Source organism: Podarcis bocagei (genome assembly GCF_964188305.1).
Source record: "Podarcis bocagei genome assembly, chromosome: 16".
Lineage (NCBI taxonomy): Eukaryota > Metazoa > Chordata > Lepidosauria > Squamata > Lacertidae > Podarcis > Podarcis bocagei.
In genome coordinates this window covers 8166070-8187568 of record NC_138142.1, presented here as the reverse complement: position 1 = coordinate 8187568, position 21499 = coordinate 8166070, and the positions used below count along the sequence as shown (strand labels likewise).

General features: G+C 42.0%; 2 protein-coding genes across 16 annotated transcripts in view; one reads left to right on the top strand and one right to left on the bottom strand.

Annotated features, from left to right (window-relative positions):
* Positions 1–16519, top strand: part of RIMBP2 (RIMS binding protein 2) — a 209581-nt gene extending 193062 nt beyond the window's left edge. For 7 of the 14 annotated variants that reach the window (XM_081174663.1, XM_081174666.1, XM_081174656.1 and 4 more), the window contains 4 exons: positions 3301–3404; positions 6210–6281; positions 12328–12462; positions 14851–16519. In XM_081174663.1, the coding sequence (XP_081030789.1) occupies positions 3301–3404; positions 6210–6281; positions 12328–12462; positions 14851–15042 (503 nt within the window). In that variant the 3' untranslated portion in view covers positions 15043–16519. Of the gene's footprint in view, positions 1–3300; positions 3405–6209; positions 6282–12327 lie in introns of all 14 variants that reach the window. The other 7 variants (XM_081174659.1, XM_081174657.1, XM_081174665.1 and 4 more) reach the window with 3 other exon arrangements.
* Positions 16520–19062: 2543 nt separating this feature from the next.
* PIWIL1 (piwi like RNA-mediated gene silencing 1) overlaps positions 19063–21499 on the bottom strand; it is a 34251-nt gene continuing 31814 nt past the window's right edge. For both annotated transcript variants that reach the window (XM_081174800.1, XM_081174799.1), the window contains exons 21-22: positions 20816–20963; positions 19063–19458 (exon numbers count right to left, since the gene is read on the bottom strand). In XM_081174800.1, the coding sequence (XP_081030926.1) occupies positions 19342–19458; positions 20816–20963 (265 nt within the window). In that variant the 3' untranslated portion in view covers positions 19063–19341. The remainder of the gene's footprint in view (positions 19459–20815; positions 20964–21499) is intronic.

Genomic DNA, 21499 nt, shown 5'->3' with positions numbered 1-21499 from the left:
TGCAGTGACAGTGGGATGGACTCAAGGGAGTGCTGCCTCTTCCATTTCCACCGCCCGAGGCAGCTGCCTCGCCCTGCACCATGGGTGGGCCGGCTCTGGCAGGAAAATCAATCATATGGTCTTGTAAGCAATTCTCCAGTGGTCTGGGGGGTGAGGAAGTTTGGAAGCTACTGGCCTAGAATATCCCCCACAGAATTCCACAGCAGAATCAGAGAATTGTAGAGCTGGAAGGGACCTCACAGGTCACCTACCAACCCCCTGCAATGCAGGAATCACAACCAAAGGGTTCCTGATGGGTAGCCAGCCCACCTCTGTTTTAAAGAAGCCTATAGTGAAGGGAGGGACGCGGGTGGCGCTGTGGGTAAAACCTCAGCACCTAGGACTTGCCGATCGTATGGTCGGCGGTTCGAATCCCTGCGGCGGGGTGAGCTCCCGTCGTTCGGTCCCAGCTCCTGCCCACCTAGCAGTTTGAAAGCACCCTTAAGTGCAAGTAGATAAATAGGTACCGCTTTATAGCGGGAAGGTAAACAGCGTTTCCGTGTGCTGCTCTGATGCCGGTTCGCCGGAGCAGCTTCGTCATACTGGCCACGTGACCCGGAAGTGTCTGCGGACAGCGCTGGCTCCCGGCCTCTAGAGTGAGATGAGCGCACAACCGTAGAGTCTGTCAAGACTGGCCCGTACGGGCAGGGGTACCTTTACCTTTATAGTGAAGGGAGGGATGTGGGTGGTGCTGTGGGTTAAACCACAGAGCCTAGGACTTGCTGATCAGAAGGTTGGCGGTTCGAATCCCTGCAACGGGGTGAGCTCCCGTTGCTCGGTCCCTGCTCCTGCCAACCTAGCAGTTCGAAAGCACGTCAAAGTGCAAGCGGATAAATAGGTACCGCTTCGGCGGGAAGGTAAACAGCATTTCCGTGCACTGCTCTGGTTTGCCAGAAGCGGCTTAGTCATGCTGGCCACATGACCCGGAAGCTGTACGCCGGCTCCCTCGGCCAATAAAGCGAGATGAGTGCCGCAACCCCAGAGTTGGTCACGACTGGACCTAATGGTCAGGGGTCCCTTTACCTTTATGGTGAAGGGAAGTACAGCACCTTCCAAGGTACACCGGTCTTCATCAGACCTGTTAATGTTGGTAAGGACTCCCTGATGATAAAAAGTGTGAGATTCTTTCTGTACTACTCTGGAGATGTTTGGCAGCAGGCAAGGAGGGCAAATTAAGCCCTGAAACTACCTCCTTGCCACTGCCAGAGAAGGCCTTCTACATTTTCACCAAGCACTGATCCACAGCCATAAGGACTAGACTTTTTTTCTTTAAGTAAATGAAAATTAAGATTTCTTAGAATGTAAATAAATAAATACAGTCGTACTTCGGGTTACAGACACTTCAGGTTGCGTTTTTTCGGGTTACGGACCGCTGAAACCTGGAAGTACCAGAATGGGTTACTTCCAGGTTTCGGCAGTTGCACATGCGCAGAAGCACCAAATCGCAACACGCATGTGCGCAGACGCGCCGTTGTGGGTTGCAAACGTGCATTCCGCATGGATCACGTTCGCAACCTGAGTGTCCACTGTAATAGGTTTCCAAACATGAATATTTGGAATACACACAGCCCTGGGGAAAGTCTTGAGGCTTAGCAGGTTAATCCCATGTACCCTGCCAGAATCATAAGGTATAACCACCAGGAGCCGTAGAACTGTGTAGGGTGGTTTTGTAGTGTGTTGTCAAGGGACTGCTGATGAAAGCAACACAAGGTATACGCACCTGTGGCTTCATGGAACTACTTTCATTCTTCTTTTGGATCCTGGTCTGCATCTTCAAGGGAGGCAACTCTTTCAGAACAGGGTCAACGCAAGATGTGATGAGAAAAGGAGTCTTTAAACTCGCAAACCCTCTCCTTCATTTGAGCATCCTCCCCCCCAGTCCCTATTTTCCTGCATCCTTTGCACAGCTGAGACTGGTTATTTTCCTCCATCATTCATGAAAGTGCTACAACCAGCACCTTGGACCAGCTGAAATAGTGGTTCAGCTCCAGGGGAAAACAACCTGACTTCTTGTTCCAACTTGGGGATCAGTTTTTGTGCATCTTTAAAGGGGATCTGGTGCCTCTTTATAAGGCTGTTCAAAGATGTTTAGGGCTGCCTAGACATCTGCAGGGACCAGAGCTCAGTTGCTAGCTAAACCAAGATTCCAGCTTCATTCCAGCTGTGGAATTGAGTCTCCTCCAAAGAATGCCAGCTCCCAGGTGGTGTGGTGCGATGCTATACATTCCTTTCTTTCTTACAAAAAATGTACCAATCCCAAACGTTCTTCATCCTTGATGTTCTTGGTCCATCAGACATGGAGTCCCTGTCCCAAGTTCCCTTTCATCAGTTTTCATACTGTTCCCCACTATCTCTGCTCCAAAGCATCCTTCATGAGATACTGATGCTAAACAAGCATGGTTTTCCTTTGCCAGTTGCAAGGACCATGCCCCATTCATGTCGTTTGGAAGGCCATTCCAGAACTTCCCCTGAGAAATGTTTAATGTCGGTGTCTAAACATTGCAGCTTTTGCTCAAACCACGTTTGCTCTTGTCGCTCATTGAGAAAATGTGTATATTTCTGGTGTAAATAATGTTTCTGTTACAGCATGAAAGGTCTTGAAGGAGCCTTCGTTCTTCTACCAGGCAAAGGTGTTAACAGGATCTGTTTGCAGAGGCTTAAATCAAGATGAATTTAGAGCCCTGCCTTTTAGCTTCAGTTTAGCGGTAGCTTCCCACCACCATTGGTGCACCCATGAACCACTTGTGGTTCTTTCCCATTCTTGAAGACTACAAGCATATGTTGTAAGCTGCTATATGGGGGGCGTCTTCCTGGCCACTATGAAAACAGGATCCTGATATAGACTAGCCACTGGCCTGATCCAGCTCTTCTTGTGTTCTCATGTTCTTTCTTCTACCCTCTGTTGCTAAGTCAGGAGAGCAGTCCATTTGGCGGAAGTGGTTTGGATACAGATGAAACCCAGGTCCCTGACCGTCTGAACCAGCCTTTGCCAACCTTGTGCCCTCCAGAGGCTTTGGACTACAACTCCCGAAAAGGCCAGGAGGGCACCAGGTTGGCAAAGGCTAATCTGAACAGCACTATCAAAAGGCAGAGCCAACCTCAGAGTTAGAAACTATTTCATTGTGTCCATTGTAAAATCAGTGACTTGCTACCGAACAAGGTCTCAGGTGGGGTTGCTCCCTCGTTTATGTCACAGTTGCATGGTGGTGACATATATTTAAAAGTAACTGTGATAGCTTCTCCTCCTTTTGGCTGGAACAGAAAGGAACAGGAGGAGCGGCCGTCAGCCTGCAGCATCGACCAGGAGAATGGTGGCACTATATGACTACGATCCAAGGGAGAGCTCTCCTAATGTTGACGTGGAGGTACGCATTGAAGCAAACCAAAACCCTTCCTTCTAACCTGATTGTTACATGGATACAGAAATAATTAAGTCCTTTGAGGGTGGAGGGGGGTAGCCAGCTTAGTGTCAGGGACTGGCTGGACACAGAGGAGTGGTGGCTGGGTATTGAGAAGTGGGCACCGGCAGAAGTGGAAGTGGAGACTGACTTGGAAGAAGGGATCCGTGATCTGGGGGGACCTGTAACAACTGGGAGACGAGAGTCAGGTGCAGGAGGGGGCTGCAGGATTGGAGAGTGAAGAGTCCAGGGCTTCCCCACCTCCTCCTCCTGTACCTTCCTCTCCTGCTCCCCTGTCTCCCAGGACCAGGAGAGGAATGAAGTGGGAGGAGCAGAAGAAGAAGGTTGCATGCAGGCACAGTCTCCATCTGCTTGCACGCAGACATGTAAGCCCGAGGTTGGGGCCTCCCTGTTGTGCCCACCCAGGAGTAGCTGAGACACGTAGGACGGTTAGACATGCCTTTTCCTAACTTTTCCTAACTTGTAAGTGTACCGTATTTTTTGCTCTATAAGATGCACTTTTCCCGTCCTAAAAAGTAAGGGGAAATGTGTGTGCATCTTATGGAGTGAATGCAGGCTCCATGGCTTCAGGGATAGCCATCCGAAACCTCCGGAGTGCAGCGGGAGTGCTCCCGCTTCACTCCGGAGGCTTCAGGCGGCTATCCCTGAAGCCAGGAGAGCAAGAGGAGGCGCTGCGCACTGACCCCTCTTGCTCTCCTGGCTTCACTTTGCTGGAGAGGCGCTGCACAGCTTTCCCTCTCTGCGCAGCGCCCCTTCAGCGAAGCAGGAGGAGAAATAGAAGGGGCTCTGTTTCTCCTGCCGCTTCGCTGAAGAGGTGCTGCGCAGAGAGGGAGAGAATTTTTTTTTCTTGTTCTCCTCTAAAACTAAGTGCGTCTTATGGTCAGGAGCGTCTTATAGAGGGGAAAATATGGTGCATTTGACAATAAAGAGTTTGTTCCTCACTCTGGACATTGCTTGCCTGATGGCACTTTGAGACCTAGTGCCTTCCAGATGTTGCTGGAATTCCATACCCATCATCCCTGACCCCTGTGTATCATGGTTGAGGCTGATGGGAGTTGCAACGTAAAACAAATGGAGGGCACCACATTGACTACCACAGATTTAGGGGCTGGCGGCTGGTTTATGCCTTCTCTGGTGAGAACTGTAGTCCAAAATAATCATGGCCCTTACACTGGAAGCACCAGGGAGACCAGTGGGCCTCCAGGTGCTGTTAAACTCCAGTTCTCAGCCCTAGGCAGCCTTGCCAGTGGTCAGAGCCAAGGATAGGGGAGAAATCAGGTTCAGTTCACATTTGAAGCCAAGCCAATCGAAGTTGCATTTCCCAGTCTGAGAACTGCAACACAGCCCTCCTTCAAAATTTGAACTCGTCCAAATTGTGTGGTGCAGTTCCCCAACCAACCAATTGGTTACAAATTGCATAAATTTGGGAGTGGGGACATTGGGAAAAGATGGTGTTGTTTTCACTAACACAATGAAACTGCATTTTATTAGGGGAAACTCTCTTTTTTAAGAGAAATTTGCACTGAAATGCTAAAGAATTTTCATTTTTTTAAAAAACAACGACCCAAAACCAACCTCCGATTGCTTCAAAAAAAAGTGTGCAAAACTGAATTTAATTTTTATTTTTTTTAAAAAAAGAACTTGCTCCTATTAAAATGAGTTCCCACCCAAAATCACTTCCTTATGGCCAGGTATAGCATAAGGCATAGACTTCAATAGGTTTCAGATCAGGGACTCACCTGCAACATCACCTACCACCATGGAACCAGCTTTTAATGTCTTGCCAAAAACATGGAGTTGGTACACCAGCATGAGAAAAAACTCTCCCTTGGAATTTCTTCTTCTACACAGGCATTAAAATTAAAGGAGCTCTTTCTGCCAGTGCCTCTCATCTGCTCCCTCTTTCTCTTTTCCCCCTTTTCTTTAAAAGTATACTAAACAGAAAAGGGAAAGATGGAACGTTGGGTTTTCTGCCTGCAACGCAGATGCTGTGCTACCGAGTTCTATCCCATGTCTGTTCTGACATTCCTCCTCCCCTCGTGCATATATGTGCTTGCTAGTTCAGGGTTGCACTTTGTGCATCTGATGAAGTGAAACTCTGGGCTGCAACAGCTCATGCCAGAATAAACCTTAGTTTTTAAAGGAACCCCAAGACTCGTCTTGTTGTTTGCTGCATTAGGCTAATGTAAGAAGACTTCTGTAAATAGTGTCAGCAGGAGATACAGTCACCTCACCAATAATAAACAGAGGTGCTGCTAGATATCCATCATTTATTATTATTATCATTTTTATTAGTAGTAGTAGTAGTATACCGCCCTATATCCAAACGTCTCAGGGTGGTTCACATAAAAAGATCACGGTATATAAAATAAAAATAAAAGCAATAATCTAATACCGGTAATACTCCCCCCAGAAGAGCCACATTTTATAAGGGTATGGGATGTCGATCAGGTCAACCAAAGGCCTGGTTAAAAAAGAATGCTTTTGCCTGGCACCTAAAGGTGCATAAGGAAGGTGCCAGGCGAACTTCCCTGGGGAGAGCATTCCACAGACGGGGAGCCACTGCAGAGAAGGCCCCGTTCTTGTGTTGCCACCCTCTGGACCTCTTGAGGAGGCAGCACACGAAGTAGAGCCCCAGAAGATGATATCAGGGTAGGTTCATATGGAAAGAAGCGATCCTTGACGCAGTGTCAAAAACTGAACCCTGCTTTGCAAAACCTGGTGATGCTGTCCTTTATTCTCTTTCCACAGGCTGAGCTAACATTTTGTACAGGAGACATTATAACAGTCATTGGAGAAATTGATGAAGATGGCTTTTATTATGTAAGTGTCCTGTTTCTTTCTTTCCACTACTCTGTTCCAGTTGCAGTATTCAGTCCATTCATTGGCAGCAAACCCTCTTCCACTCAGGGTGTTACAAACCAAGAAAAGCCTATGTTTTTATTTTCAAGAGTGCCCCCTGGAACCAGAGAGCCTTCCCTGCTTTTGTATACACCAGCAAGAGCAGACTAGTTAGGCTCTTTTTCCAGTCTTTTTTTATATATAATATTTATTAATTTTCCAACAGTTTAAACACAGCACTACAAAAGAAAAAACATAAAAAGAAGACAATACAATACAATATAAAAACACTACAAAACACTAACACATAAAACTAATAAAACAAAAACAAAACCAATTTAAAACACATCAAACCATTTCATTATCTTATCTTTCATTCACTTGTTTCCACGACCTCCTCACACCTCTCTTTTTGTATTCCACTTCTATTAATTGTTTCAGCAATTCCTTTCCACCTTCCTCTGTTTTCTATCCTATAATTATCTTAACACATTCTAACCTTATTTTTCCCTTTAATACTCTATTAATCTATTTATACTTAATTCCTTATAACATTTCTACTAAAGCCATATAACTTCATTCCAACATTTTTCTAACATTCATTAATTTTACAGTATTTCTGTAAATAGTCTTTAAACTTTTTCCAGTCTTCTTCCACCGATTCTTCTCCCTGGTCTCGGATTCTGCCAGTCATTTCCACCATTTCCATATAGTCCATCAACTTCATCTGCCATTCTTCCCGGGTGGGTAAATCTTGTGTTTTCCAATACTTAGCAATAAGTATTCTTGCTGCTGTTGTGGCATACATAAAAAAAGTTCTATCCTTCTTTGGCACCAATTGGCCGACCATGCCCAGGAGAAAGGCCTCTGGTTTCTTCAGGAAGGTATATTTAAATACCTTTTTCATTTCATTATAAATCATCTCCCAGAATGTCTTAATCCTTGGGCATGTCCACCAAAGGTGAAAGAATGTACCTTCAGTCTCATTAAATTTCCAACATTTATTGTCAGGTAAATTATAAATTTTTGCAAGCTTGACTCTTTTTCCAGTCAAGACCCCAGATACAAAAACAAGAAACTGCCCCCCTTGCCACCCCCCGCCACCGCTGCCCCCCCAAAAAAACATGCTACAGTTCAAATCCAGCAGGAAATTGTAGCACAGAGCGGAAACAGCTGCAAATACCAGAGGACAGCAAACACACCTACTCAGTCAGGTCTAATAAAAGAGCCAAGTTTCAGCTGGTGCCCCGACTGACCCAACATTCGGGGGCTTGCTTGAGAAGCTTCTTTGGGGGAAGGCATCCCACATGGTGGATCCCAAAACTAGAGAGGTCCTGCTCCTTAGATCTGTGTCTAGGTTCGCTGTGCTTCCCCAGGGTTTGCTTCCTTTGGGATGAGGCAGAGCAGAGACCGTCTCTTCTCTAGGATATGTGGTTCACTTACATATATATACAACCTGAGCCTATGATGGAGAGGTTCACATCAGCACCCCAAAAGGTCTTGTTTCTCCCAGAGCCCACAGCCTTGGATTCAAACAGAAATCAATCATGGCGCTCTCTCCTGCTTCCCAGCTTGCTGCTTTGCTTCCAGCTCACATCAACAGCTCTCCGCTGTCCTTTTAACGAGGCAGCCACCCATTTGTTCTCTGACACAGGTCCACTGCCTTTGTTCCCTTATTGGCCCATTACCAGGAAACTGGCGTGGTTGTTTCAGTAATTTGAATCCTTGATTCAAGGAAGTTATCTTGTGAATCCAGCAATTAGGAGGATCTCAGTATATACACAACCCTGAATTTGGAGGTGCACAATGAGCCAAGGTCTGATATTTACACAAGGGGATACAACAGTGTGACGCGGCAGCTAAAAAAGCCAATGCAATTCTGGGCCCCATCAATAGGAGTATAGCATCTAGATCAAGGGAAGTAATAGTGCCACTGTATTCTGCTCTGGTCAGACCTCACCTGGAGTACTGTGTCCAGTTCTGGGCACCACAGTTCAAGAAGGACACTGACAAACTGGAACATGTCCAGAGGAGGGCAACCAAAATGGTCAAAGGCCTGGAAACGATGCCTTATGAGGAACGGCTAAGGGAGCTGGGCATGTTTAGCCTGGAGAAGAGGAGGTTAAGGGGTGATATGATAGCCATGTTCAAATATATAAAAGGATGTCATATAGAGGAGGGAGAAAGGTTGTTTTCTGCTGCTCCAGAGAAGCGGACACGGAGCAATGGATCCAAACTACAAAAAAGAAGATTCCACCTAAACATTAGAAAGAACTTCCTGACAGTAAGAGCTGTTCGACAGTGGAATATGCTGCCAAGGAGTGTGGTGGAGTCTCCTACTTTGGAGGTCTTTAAGCAGAGGCTTGACAACCATATGTCAGGAGTGCTCTGATGGTGTTTCCTGCTTGGCAGGGGGTTGGACTCGATGGCCCTTGTGGTCTATTGCAACTCTATGATTCTATGATTCTATATCCTAGAGAAGTAGCTTCAAGGTAGAGTAGTGAACTAGTGAGTTAGTCATGGTACTTCAGTAATCCACCCATTTGATCATCCGCTGCTTTTAACTTTCTACATTATTTCCCTTTTCATATGGATCTTCTGCTATTCACTGTGGTTTGCTCATCAGCGAGAAAGTAGTGTTAATGGCTCACATGGCTCTGAAAACCTTGATTCTAATTAAGGTTTGCTAGTTTATCACTGGGGGGTCAAGGAAAAAGAAGGGAAGCAGGAACACTCCATCCCAGCTGGTCATTACAATTTGAAATTAGGGCTGGGAGGGAAAGTAGGTTTGGTTTCTGTTTTCTGATGAACCTACCTAATTCACAGTTCCTGAAACAACCCACGAATCAAAAGTACACTTCTTCAAATTTTGCCACGCAGTCCTCTAACAAAATGAATGGATATCCTGTCATGGATGCTTTAGCTGAGATTCCTGCATTTCAGGAAGTTGGACTAGATGACCCCAGGAACCCCTTCTATGAAAATTAAAATGCCAACACCTGGATTCCCAACACCTGGAAACAGACACACATAGTAGTAATCCCAAAACAAGGACAAAATAAAGAGTTTATAACCAATTATAGACCAATATCATTATTATATAATGATTACAAGATTTATGCACAAATATTGGCAACAAGATTAAAGACAGTTTTGCAGGATTGTATAAATAAAGAGCAGGCAGGGTTCTTGCCGGGCAGGAAAATGAGTGATAATATAAGAACAGTGATTGATATGATCGAGTATTTAGACATGAAACCAAGTAAGAAGGTAGCCTTTGTTTTTGTGGACGCGGAAAAGGCGTTTGACAAAGTATCATGGAAATTTCTAAAAATATTATTAGACCAGATGGACATGGGAGACCAAATTACAAGAGGGCTAAAAGCAATTTATGAACAACAAGAAGCAAATATAATAATAAATAATGATGTGACTGATTATTTTAAAATACAGAAGGGCACCAGACAAGGGTGCCCACTTTCACCTTTATTATTCATTTTGGTTTTGGAAATATTAAATCAAGAAATCAGATTGGATCAAGAAATAAATGGAATATCCCTAGGAGAGAAAATATACAAAATAAGGGCATTTGCAGATGATTTAGTTTTAATGGTGGAAAACCCAAAGGAAAGCTTAGCAAAGGCTCTAGAAAAAATGGGAAACTTTGGAAGGGTATCAGGTTTTGCTTTGAATAAAGAAAAAATGAAATTAATGGTAAAAAACATGGGAGATCAAGAGAAAAAGGAACTGGTAGAAAAATTTGGATTACAAATTGTAAAAAAGTGAAATATTTAGGTATACAAATAACAATGAAAAATATAAATTTGTTTGAAGATAATTATTAAAAAATTTGGGAAGAAACAAAAAGAGAAATGGAAACTTGGACAAGATTGAAATTAACACTCTGGGGTAGAATTTTGGCCATTAAAATGAATATCTTACCAAAACTTCTGTTCCTTTTTCAAATGATTCCCATAATAGGTAAAGATGATTGTTTTAAAAAATGGAAAACGGACCTAACAAAGTTTATATGGCAAGGCAAAAAGCCACGGATCAAACATAAATTACTAACCAACATAAAAGAGCGGGGAGGTTTTGGACTCCCAGACCTGAGATTATACTACGATGCAGCATGCTTTACTTGGATTAAGGATTGGATCAAATTGGATAACAGTGACATTTTGGATTTGGAGGGATGGAACAACAGATATGGTTGGCATGCCTATCTAATTTATAACAAAGTGGCAGTTCATAAAGAATTTCTAAGCCACGTAATTAGAAATGCATTATACAAGGTCTGGGTGAGACATAGAAGGATGTTAGAACCAAAAACCCCATGGTGGGTCTCACCGCTAGAAGTAATTTCGGTTAAAAAGATAAATACTATAGGAAGAATGGCAACATACCAGCAGCTCCTAAAGGAAGAACAGGGCCAATTAAAACTAAGATCATACGATGAGGTGACCCAATACTGTGCCACATGGTTACAATATCACCAAATTGCACAAATATTCAACCAGGATAAAGTAATAGGATTTGAAAAAGAAGAATCAAAATTACAAAAAGTATTACTACAAAACTCAAAAAAAATTATATCCAAAATGTATAATTTACTATTAGAATGGGAATTAAAGGATGAAGAAGTAAAAGAAGTTATGATTAAATGGGCATGCGATATAGGATATGTAATTCGGCTGGACCAATGGGAGAAATTATGGAAATATGATATTAAATTCACGGCATGTAATACAATAAGAGAAAATTTTATGAAAATGGTGTACCAATGGTACTTAACTCCGGTAAAATTGGCAAAAATTTACAAATTAAAATTGAATACCTGTTGGAGATGTAAAAAAGAAATAGGAACAATGTTTCACATGTGGTGGGAATGCCGACCTATTAAACAATTCTGGAATGAAATCTATGAAGAACTCAAAAAGATGTTTAAATTATCTTTCAGTAAAAAACCGGAGGCATTCCTTTTAGGTTTAATTACAAATGAGATCCCCGAAAATCAAAGGAAAGTATTCCTTTATGCAACAACAGCTGCCAGGATGCTTATAGCTAAAAACTGGAAAGGCAGAAAAATTCCATCAGTGAAAGATTGGCAAGTTAAATTATGTGAATACATAAATCTGGCAAGACTCACAGCTTACATAAGGGGACAATCGGACCAGAAATTATTAAAAGAATGGGGTTGTGCTAAAGAGTATATGAAAAAACATTGTTCTGGAGTTAGTATATTGGTATGTAATGAATGATGCTTTACAGGGTTAAAGAAAAAGAAAAATGGTGTAAAAAAAAAAAAAAGTACCAAGGTGGAAGTAATCTAATTAGACACAACAATACAGTAAGAGTAAATTTTTTGAGGTCTTAGAACAAAGGAAGGAAGTCAATTTGTGTTTATGTACGTAATGATATGGTTTTTTTCTGTAGATGTGTGCTTTTTCGTTTTTGTTTAGTTTAGTTTTGTCTCCTTTGTTGTTGTTTTTTCCCCTTTTCCTTTTCTGTTTTTTTTTCTATATGTTCCGGGGATTTTTGTTTGTACAGTATTATTTTGGATTCAATGTTTGTAATTTTTGTTATGATTCTGCATTGAAAATAAAAAAATTCTTAAAAAAAGAAAGAAAATTAAAATGCATATATGAGCAAAGATGCTCATAAAATGCAAAAAAGGGAAGTATTTATTGCAAGAATGGCATACCAAAATGCTGGATTTTCACGAGGACTTAAAAAAAAATGCAAACCAATGCAGAAATGTGGAGAACTGGGCTTAACACTGGGGGAAATGGGAAACAGAAAAGGTCAGATTCATGCATCCCTACTTGTAACTAACAACCGATAGCTACCTTTCCTTGTTTCTCGCTCCTCCCAGTACATTTCCCTTTTGGTCCGTGTCTTTGACCTGGTAAGCCTGACTGTCTGTCAGCTATTTTGGAAACCATTTTTGGAATTTGTGGATTTTTTTTGCAAGGAAGATTTATTTAATATGGATTATCACTTCCCACCTCACCCGCTTACATTCCAGGGTGAACTTAATGGCCAGAAGGGTTTGGTTCCTTCAAACTTTCTTGAAGAAGTGCCTGATGATGTAGACGTCTACTTGTCTGATGCCCCAGCACGATATACTCAAGATACGCCAATACGTACAAAAGCAAAAAGGGTAAGCAAGCATTGAAAAACAAAAACACATTTATTCTTTTTTTGTTTCTGTTTCCTCCCCCCCCCCCATATTTCATATCGGATTTAGTTATGAGTATCATCTGTCAACATTTTTAAAATCCATTTTTTTGTTTTTAGGACATGCTGCGGGGAAAATGCCAATAAACACAGAAATAACTTGTTCTTCCACTAGTGTGTATAATAGTATCACAAGCATTTAGCTACGAACCATTCGTTTTGTGTTTGGTTCATTGCAATGCAAGCTTAGCTTTTCAAGCATTTTTCTGCCTTGCAATTATTTAACAGCTGCAGAATATAGGTATGCTATAGTGTTAAATGCAACACAGAACAAGGGGGTGGGGGGGGGGGGGAAGCCAAGGGACATGCTCCAGCAAGCTTGCGTAGACCATAAACTCAAACCATTCAAAATCCTCACCCCAAACCCGCTGCCAGCAAGTATCCCACAAAGGTGCCCATCTCTGAAAAGTATTCATGTGTAGTATCTCACTTCTGTCTTCTTTCATCACTGCAGTTTTTATATATTATATTTTATGTATATTTTTATTTCTTTGCTCATCTGCTTGGGAACAGAAGAAGAGTGTTCATTTCACACCTTAAAAAAAGGCAATGTAGCCTTCACGTAAGTGAGCAACTGAAGATACCAGTAAAAATATCAATTCAAGCTAGCTGGCATTATCTAATGCAGCCGTCTTAGCACCTAAATGTGCAGAGAGAGAAATATGTCTCCAAAACCATTAGCCCTGGTTGGTTGCAGACTTTCCTTCAATGTACTTTTTCCCCCTCTCCTTTTTATTTTTCTAAAAAAAAAAATTCTCAACTTCTAGGGTCTATATAGTCATAAAATTGACTTATCTCACTGTTTTCTTCCTCCTTGTATTCAGGGCTCATGTTCGTAAAAAAAAAAAAAATTAACATTTGGAACATATTTCTTACTGGACGTATTGTTTGTTTGCATAAAAAAGTGTTCCTAGTGTCTAATTCCAAAGAGAAGCTGCATATTGCATTGTTAGCCAATCTGGGAGGAAAGCCCCCCACCTCCAGGAGAGGGAGGGGGGTAAAAGCACAAAACAGACCCACCCTTGAAACACTGTAAGCAGATCAGTATGGTAGATAAAAAGAAAGGGGTATGGTTGTATCTGAGAACACATTAACCTCAAATATCTGCTTCAACTGTTTGCCTTAAAAGTTCCTATGCTGGTCAATGATACCCCAAGTTTGCCTATGGCAGTATCTTCTCCATAGTCATCATTCAGTAAATAATAATAATAATGCAAACTCTCCAATAGCACAGTCCTACACCCACGTTTGCAAAGCACTCGGCGGCTCTTTGGTTTATCAATGCAATAACAGTTGACATAAGACATGCAGCTCAAACCCATGAATGAATGCATTAGAGCTCAATATATATATGGTATCTTCAGGTGTACGTTGGGGGTGCTTCTACGAAGTGGTTCTTTTTTGTTTTCTTCATTAGACAAAGACCTTGATTTGAGATCAAAGTAAGCTTGTGACCTCTTTTCTTCAATTTCAGTTCCGTTCATTAAACTGAGCCTGATCTAGATTTTCTGGAGACAGTGGGGACCACGCAAGTGTCATAGCTGCCAGAAAGAATTGGTGGCCGGCTTATAAGCATTAAGCAAGCACTGCGCCTGGTGTGGTCACTCACAAGTTTTCACTCTCGAATGACTTTCGTACATATCAATGCACTCTGTGCAAGGAAGTATGCATTCCCTGTACCAGCCATTTTACAAGAAACCCTATTGTATAAAAAGTGTGTATTACTACCATCAAAGGTCAGGAAGCTTTCTTTGATTATGATTAAGGTTCATTTTAGCTTTTTTTCTTTCAACCAGTGTGCCATCTTATAAAATATGTATATACAGTATTGCTTTTCTTAAAAAAAAAAAAGTGTCCAATGGATCTCAAAAATTAAGGGGGGGGGAAGCCTCTGATTATATTATCTCCACAACTGGCGATTCCCTGTGGAAACTGGCTGGTGTATATATAGAACTTGGCATTTGTAGTACCTAGTGCAATTTTCTCACATGCTCAGGGTCACCAAGAGTACCGCAATGTGAAAAGGAAATTTTAATTTGGGCCAAAACCCAGTTCTGAGTCACCCGGTTAAAATAAGCAGTGCAATTTATTTTACCAAAACAAAACAAAAAACCCAAAACAAATTCAACCCTTCAGCTGTATATGCTGTTTTTTCTCACTACTTTGGTAAATTAGCTAAATCTGTTGTGTGGCATACTTTAAAGGAAAAAAAATGGATTGTCCAAAAAAGAAAAAATTAACAAAAAATAATGTTACCAACTTTCTTGTTGTTTGGCTTTCATTCAGTAAACTGTAACAATGTACCTACTAGGTTCCTCCTGAGAATACAGGTACATCACCAAGGAGAGCACCATCCCCCACAGTCCATCTCCATACGGGGTCACCTACGTCATCTGTGGGTTCTGGTAGTCCCGGGCGAGGCAGGGAACTGTCCTCGAAAAAGAAAAAGGGGCTGATTTCCAAAGGGAAGAAACTTCTGAAAAAGCTTGGTGCAGTGAAATGATTTCGTGTTCATCTGGACAACCTATAAAGCTTCAGATCTATGTATTTTCTTTTTCTTAACAAAATAAAATGATTAAAAACTTCAAAAAAACTAGGGCTTTCATGACTATTCTGAACCTCTTTCTATAGAGAACCTGGCCATTTCCTAGCACATTCCGACATCAGCAGAAACATCTCTGACTGGTTTGGTGTCAAGTTCCTTAAATCTGATGGCAAGGAGGGGAGGGAGGGGGAAAAAACCAACGTGGCATTCTTACTAAAAAGCACAGTGTTGCCAACATGCATTTTAAAAATATATATAAAGGGAAGACTGAAGGGATTGAGGAACATCACAAGAACCAACCATCTTATGACAAGGCAACTCTCTTCCAGCCAACAACTTTGGATACATTTTGGTACGTTTCCCTCCCTTAAAGTGGAGAAAGAAAAACTTGTTCTTTGATCCCTCTTCTGCCGTTTACCCACAACTTTACACATAAATGGTCTTGAAACTCCTAGTTTATTCCGCCTTGATGTTTGCCTTATTAATGCACAAATGATTTGTACTGTCTAAACTATACAGCGTATACTTTGTATGTACTGTGTATTCAACTGTCTTTCCATCTTTCACCAAGACATTGGTAATTTTAAAAGATCAAGTAATTGGTGTTGCGGACTCCGTTCAATGTCCAATGTAATTCCTGGGAGTCTGAAAGTGTTGTGCAAAGATGCATTCTTAAACATCTGTACGAGTTCTGCTAGTCAACCTCTCAAGTACATCAAAAGCCAGATTTACTGCATAAAAAAATATTCAGAGAATGCACAGTCAAGCCATTTTAAATATATATATATATATATACATATATATATATTTCTGTAGGTCCTGGCACCAGTAAAGGTTTTGGTATTCCAACAGCCGGATAATTTTTCTAAAAAAAAAAAAGTATCTTGCAATGCAGTCGAGCTGGACACCATTTTTTTGGTACTGATCTCAGAAGTATGCTAGACACAAAAGTGAGGAAGTACTACAATGAGAAAGTTGTGTTATTCACTGACCATCGCCAGCAAGAAGTTACTAAAACAGATAAAGATTGCTACGTTTGCCACTACATACTAAGTCCTAATATTGGCACTGTGGTTTGGGAGGGGGAAAAAAGATTTTAAAAAGCCCTATGTAGTTGATGGCAGGCATATTTGGCTGTTACTCTTTTGTAACTTGTCCATTTGTAAATTCTTTTTACTGTTTATACATACTTTTCAGACTGCCTTTCTTTTTGTAATTGATGGAAGGTTTATAATATGAATGATCAAAGCTTTTCCCCATTGTGTCTTCAAAGAAATATAATGTAAATTCTTGTAAAATAATCTAGTGTGCTAGATTTATGAAATTAAAAGAAAAATACTGGCCTAAATTTGTGGTAAAGTATTGTGTGGGCGTGTGCATGTGTACAGTTGTTCATGTGTAAAATATTTTATATAAATAAATTTGATATTTTGTAGGTTTGTCTTTGTTGCCTCTTTATTGACAAAGTTAGGAAGGCGGCAAGCTCTTCCAAGGATTCAGAAACCCCAAAGAGCCCAGTCTCTCTTCTAATACACCCTCCACAGCAATGCAGTCATTCTTTTTCAGAGCATCAAGAGCAGGCATAGGCAAACTCGGTCCTCCCGATGTTTTGGAACTACAACTCCCATTATCCCTACCTACCAGGACCAGTGGTCAGGGATGATGGGAATTGTAGTCTCAAAAAACATCTGGAAGGCAGAGTTTGCCTATGCCTGATCAAAAGATTTCGGTTTAAGACAGATTGCCATGCACCCCAGCCCTCTTAAGCAGTACTAACACTCTATGCCCCTCCCCCCCAAATCATGAATGAAATCACTCAAACAAGTCTCTCAAGAATCCATTTTCAGTCTTTCTTGAAGGAGCAAAACTGTAAGCATGTGTATGTATACAGCCAATGAACAAACAGGCAGGTAAGTAATTCCCACCCATCAAGGGCTGGGGGCCATTTCCCCCCACACCTATTTACTGCCCTCCAACTGCAGGCATTTCAAGCAGACATTAAGCATAAAGGTAAAGCAGACATAATCAATGCCCACAAGCTAAGCCAGTTTCTGCTGTTTGTTGGCTGGCTAAAACAGCAGAAATAAATCAACTGAACTAAATGGTGCTTATTACAGTGTAGACATGCAATATTTTACTTTGACCTTGCCGTTCAATTTCCACCATGTGTACAGATGTGTATACCCAACATACATTTAACTTGGGAAAACACTTTATGCAGATGAAGACATGAAAGCATTCAAGATTTGAAATGAGTGTCAATGGCCCTCTACGATCCTTACTGGTGTTTACCCAAATTTTACTTTTTTCTCCATACCAGATCTGTCAACTCCCAACTCGACCTTTTCTTGCATCCTTCCCACCCCACTCTCGTGCAGTTAGGCTGCATACAGATTTGCAGTGCAACACACCTACTCAGAAATAAATCCCCTGGAACAAGGTGGTCCAACACGGAGCCCACAAGGCCTTTTGGTGGCACTTGGCAGGGCAGGGAACTGGAAGTGGCTCCTGGGGTGCTTCCCCAGATTTGGAAAGGAGGTGGGAGGGCTCTAGGACCGTGTCTTTCCCAAAGCCCAGCAAGTGCTGCCAGGTTTTGAGGTGTCCTTTGGCTTGGTGCCCAGTGTGGGGGACCCAGTTGTGCTGCCCTAAACCTGGCACTACCCCCTGCCCACCAGTGCCAACAAGGAGGGAGTAAAGGGCTAGGGTGAGAGCCACCTCCAAGTCCCGGGAGCAACAGAGACCTGGCAGTGCTGCTGCTTAGTTGGGGGAACTCCTCATGGGCTCTAGTGTGTGTAGGTCAAGGGTCTGCCTGGGGGCCAGGGGAGGTGAATCAGTGGGGTAGGGAGAAGCAGCAGAGATTTGGGGCCATCTGGGTGGGTAGGTAGTTGTGAAAAAACCTGCCTAGTGGGGAAGACCAAACATAGGCTCCTGGTTTTAGATGGACATAAGGCTCTTTAAATCTCCCCCTTGCCAAAGATCTCACACTTACCCCAAGATTCCTGGGTTTTTCCTCATTTCCGGGCTTTGCATCTACTAATTTGTCAGATACCCTGCGCTTGTGTATTAAATTTAACCAATATTCATACAATTAATTGTATATTTATAATTAAATAACATAACCATAATGCAAACTTTAACAATATGGCCTGCAGGTTCTGTGTCAAAGTACTGCTGTGGCCCACTTGGTCTGAGGCTGAACCACACTGCCCAGCTACAACTTGCTAGGCCAAATCTATTCCAGAGGGGGCACTTTTGCCTACAAATCTCACCCATTTCTGTGAAAAAGAATAAAGGTATAGCTGCAGTTACATCTAAAGATGTTAATATTTTCCATTATATATGTCAATGGGGAAGAGCAGAAATTTTGTTTGTCCAATCTGACTTGCTATTTGGATGTAAATTGGAACTGTTAAAAACAGAATGGCTCCAAAACAGGTTGGACGGCTTCCCAACACTACACATACAAGACAAATCTTGTGCCCACTACATATTTTAATTGACCCCAATTATTTAATGAAGACCCCAATTATTTAATGGGGATGCAGGTGGCACTGTGGGTTAAACCACAGAGCCTAAGACCTGGGGATCAGAAGGTTGGCGGTTTGAATCCCCGTGATGGGGTGAGCGCCTGTTGCTCGGTCCCTGCTCCTGCCAACCTAGCAGTTTGAAAGCACTTCAAAGTGCAAGTAGATAAAATAGGTACCGCTCTGGCGGGAAGGTAAACGGCATTTCTGTGTGCTGCGCTCTGGTTCTCCAGAAGCGGCTTAGTCATGCTGGCCACATGACCCGGAAGCTGTACACCGGCTCCCTTGGCCAATAAAGCGAGATGAGCGCCACAACCCCAGAGTCGGTCATGACTGAACCTAATGGTCAGGGGTCCCTTTACTATTTAATGAAGAAACAATTGAGGACTTATCTTTTATTTAAGCTTACTGTGTTCACTCATCCTCCGGAATGAAAAGTACCAATAAATTCAGATTAATGTGTTAACAGTTTATTGAAATGGAAATATATGGTTCTTTAGGAAGAACCATGTTCAAAAAACCAAGTACACTTTATCAAACAAAACATTAACTAAAAATTCATCTTGCTGAACTCACAAGTAATAGCTTGACATAATACTAAGTGAAACAGCATAGCATGATGAAACAAGTGGTTGTTTTTTTAAGCTCCACATTCAAGACATCTCTAAAGGGAAGAAAAATGTCTACGATACAAGTTATCTCCCCATACTGTTCTTCATCCTCTCCTGTAAGATCACAAGTAATAGAGATTCTCTGACAGCAACAAGTTAGGTTCCCTGTGTATGCTCTGACCCACAAGGAAAGCCAGCTTGTGGGCATATTGGCAGGGAGCAGGAACTCGAATAACCCCCTATGGAGAAAACAAACACATTACAGGAGGCAGGTACAGCAAGCTGGTGCCCTCCTCTTAGGCACATCGCAAGGTAAAAGTTGCACTTTCAAAGGACAAATATGATGAAGAGACAGGGCCTAAGATAGCACAATTATCATTAAAATGTATTATCTCATTTAAGCTGCCTCCTCCATTCCTCCTTAGTGGAAATCTATCCAGAAATCTCCTTTCTGCTGCCCTCACCAACAGAAGTTAAAAATCAACAAGAATATTCTATTGAGAATGTGGCAGAGAGGTGGGACCACGTCTCTCATGTCTCCTCTCAAAAGAATGACTGGAGAAATGTTTTACTTTCAAAGGACCCTCTTAATGAGAAATGTCATTTGGCCCCATCTGGAGAAATGCCATTTGGTCCCAATGGATTTATGCTCATGGCTACAATGTACTACTGATGCTGGGCAATATGATTTTGTGATGGCCCTTGTGTGAGGTTCTGCAAGTAAACAGATTTTAATACATTCTCATCAGTGGCATTCAATCTATCAAAGCCACCCATAACAGGATTTCTGAGCTAGTTTGCATGCCACAATAAGCTAGTCTTAAAACTGCAGCTTAGCCATCAATGTATCTCTGACATGCTATGCAGGTCCCCATGCAGCTTTCTCTTGGTTTATTTCTGACTTACTGTTCACAGACTGAAACAAACTGTGGTCTAGGTTGAGATTAGATTATAAGACTCATTTGGTGGGAGGAGCAGAACGGAATGGAGCCACATGCATGATTCTACCAGGCTTTAAAGGAAACTGTCTTATGACATGTAAAGAATCACCTCAACAGGATGCAATTATAGTTAGGTGGGCTTCTTCAAGCCAGTTTTCTGCTTCAGACACAGACAAACTGTATTAATGTGTTAAGCAAAAGCAGCATTCATGGTAAGGGAACACTTGAGCAAATTCAGCTAGCTTGCTTGTCTACTTAACAATGTGGATACCCTCTGCCCCGTATTTCTGCCTCCCCACCCCACCTCATTTAGAATTTTATTGATTCTTAAGGAATCGACTAGCAGGCAGAAATGCTAATAAGCCTTACAAAAACCAAGTTGCATTACCAATTCTCTTTCTACCCCGAATGGATGATTGTGGCAGAAGAGCCCACAAGAAGCTTCTTGTTGGAACTCACATCTGTTCTCAAATGTATTGGAGCAAAGCAGAACAGAACTAAAAGTAGAAAGTTACTCTTCCCCAAACGTCCAGAGCAAAGATTCTGAACCTGATTTGCAGAAACCCTGCTTATTAGAGGACCTGGGAGGAGTTAACTCATTTGAGGATATCATCATCTGCTGAGAGAGAAGCATATTTATTGTACATATACTTACTGGCCAGTTGTAATACATATGGCAGAGCTTGTATGTTAGCCTCTGCATGTAGTCCGGCTTCAGCGCACTATTGTCATAGATTACATTGTAGTGGGTTGGTGCAACACTGCCAGTTCTCACAGACTGACTCACAATAAAGAAATCATACCTTTAATAGAAGAAAATTACAATTCAGAATGGAATTCCAGACAAGTGCAAGGAGCACATGCTATGAGGGGAGAAACTTTGTGCTAGCCATCAGGCAATGGCTTTTTCCACCTGCCTTGCCCCACCCTTCAGCCTTAAGAGCCTTCGCAAGGGAGATGTTTCTAGAGAAAGGAACTGTGAGGAGGGAGAGACTGTTTGCCATCAGTGTGTGGTTGGTTTCACCCCACCTCCAGCCTGAGGAACCTTCAGAGGAGTAGCCGCCATAGGCATTGTGTGTCTTTTAATGAGCTGAACAGAAAGAAAGGTTATGAGGCATAAGGATGGGGAATGTGTGTGCATGAATTTAACAGTGCTTAGTTTGTTTTTTGGTTGCTATTTTGCTACTGTTTTTAATATTTTTAGAGATTATAAGTGCTGTATTGATTTGTTAATCATATAATATGACTTTGCCTTATTTGTGATGTTCAACTTATTTTTTAGTTGTTTTGTTAATAGTGTTTTATAGATTGCAATTGTTTAACTGATGACTTTTTATTC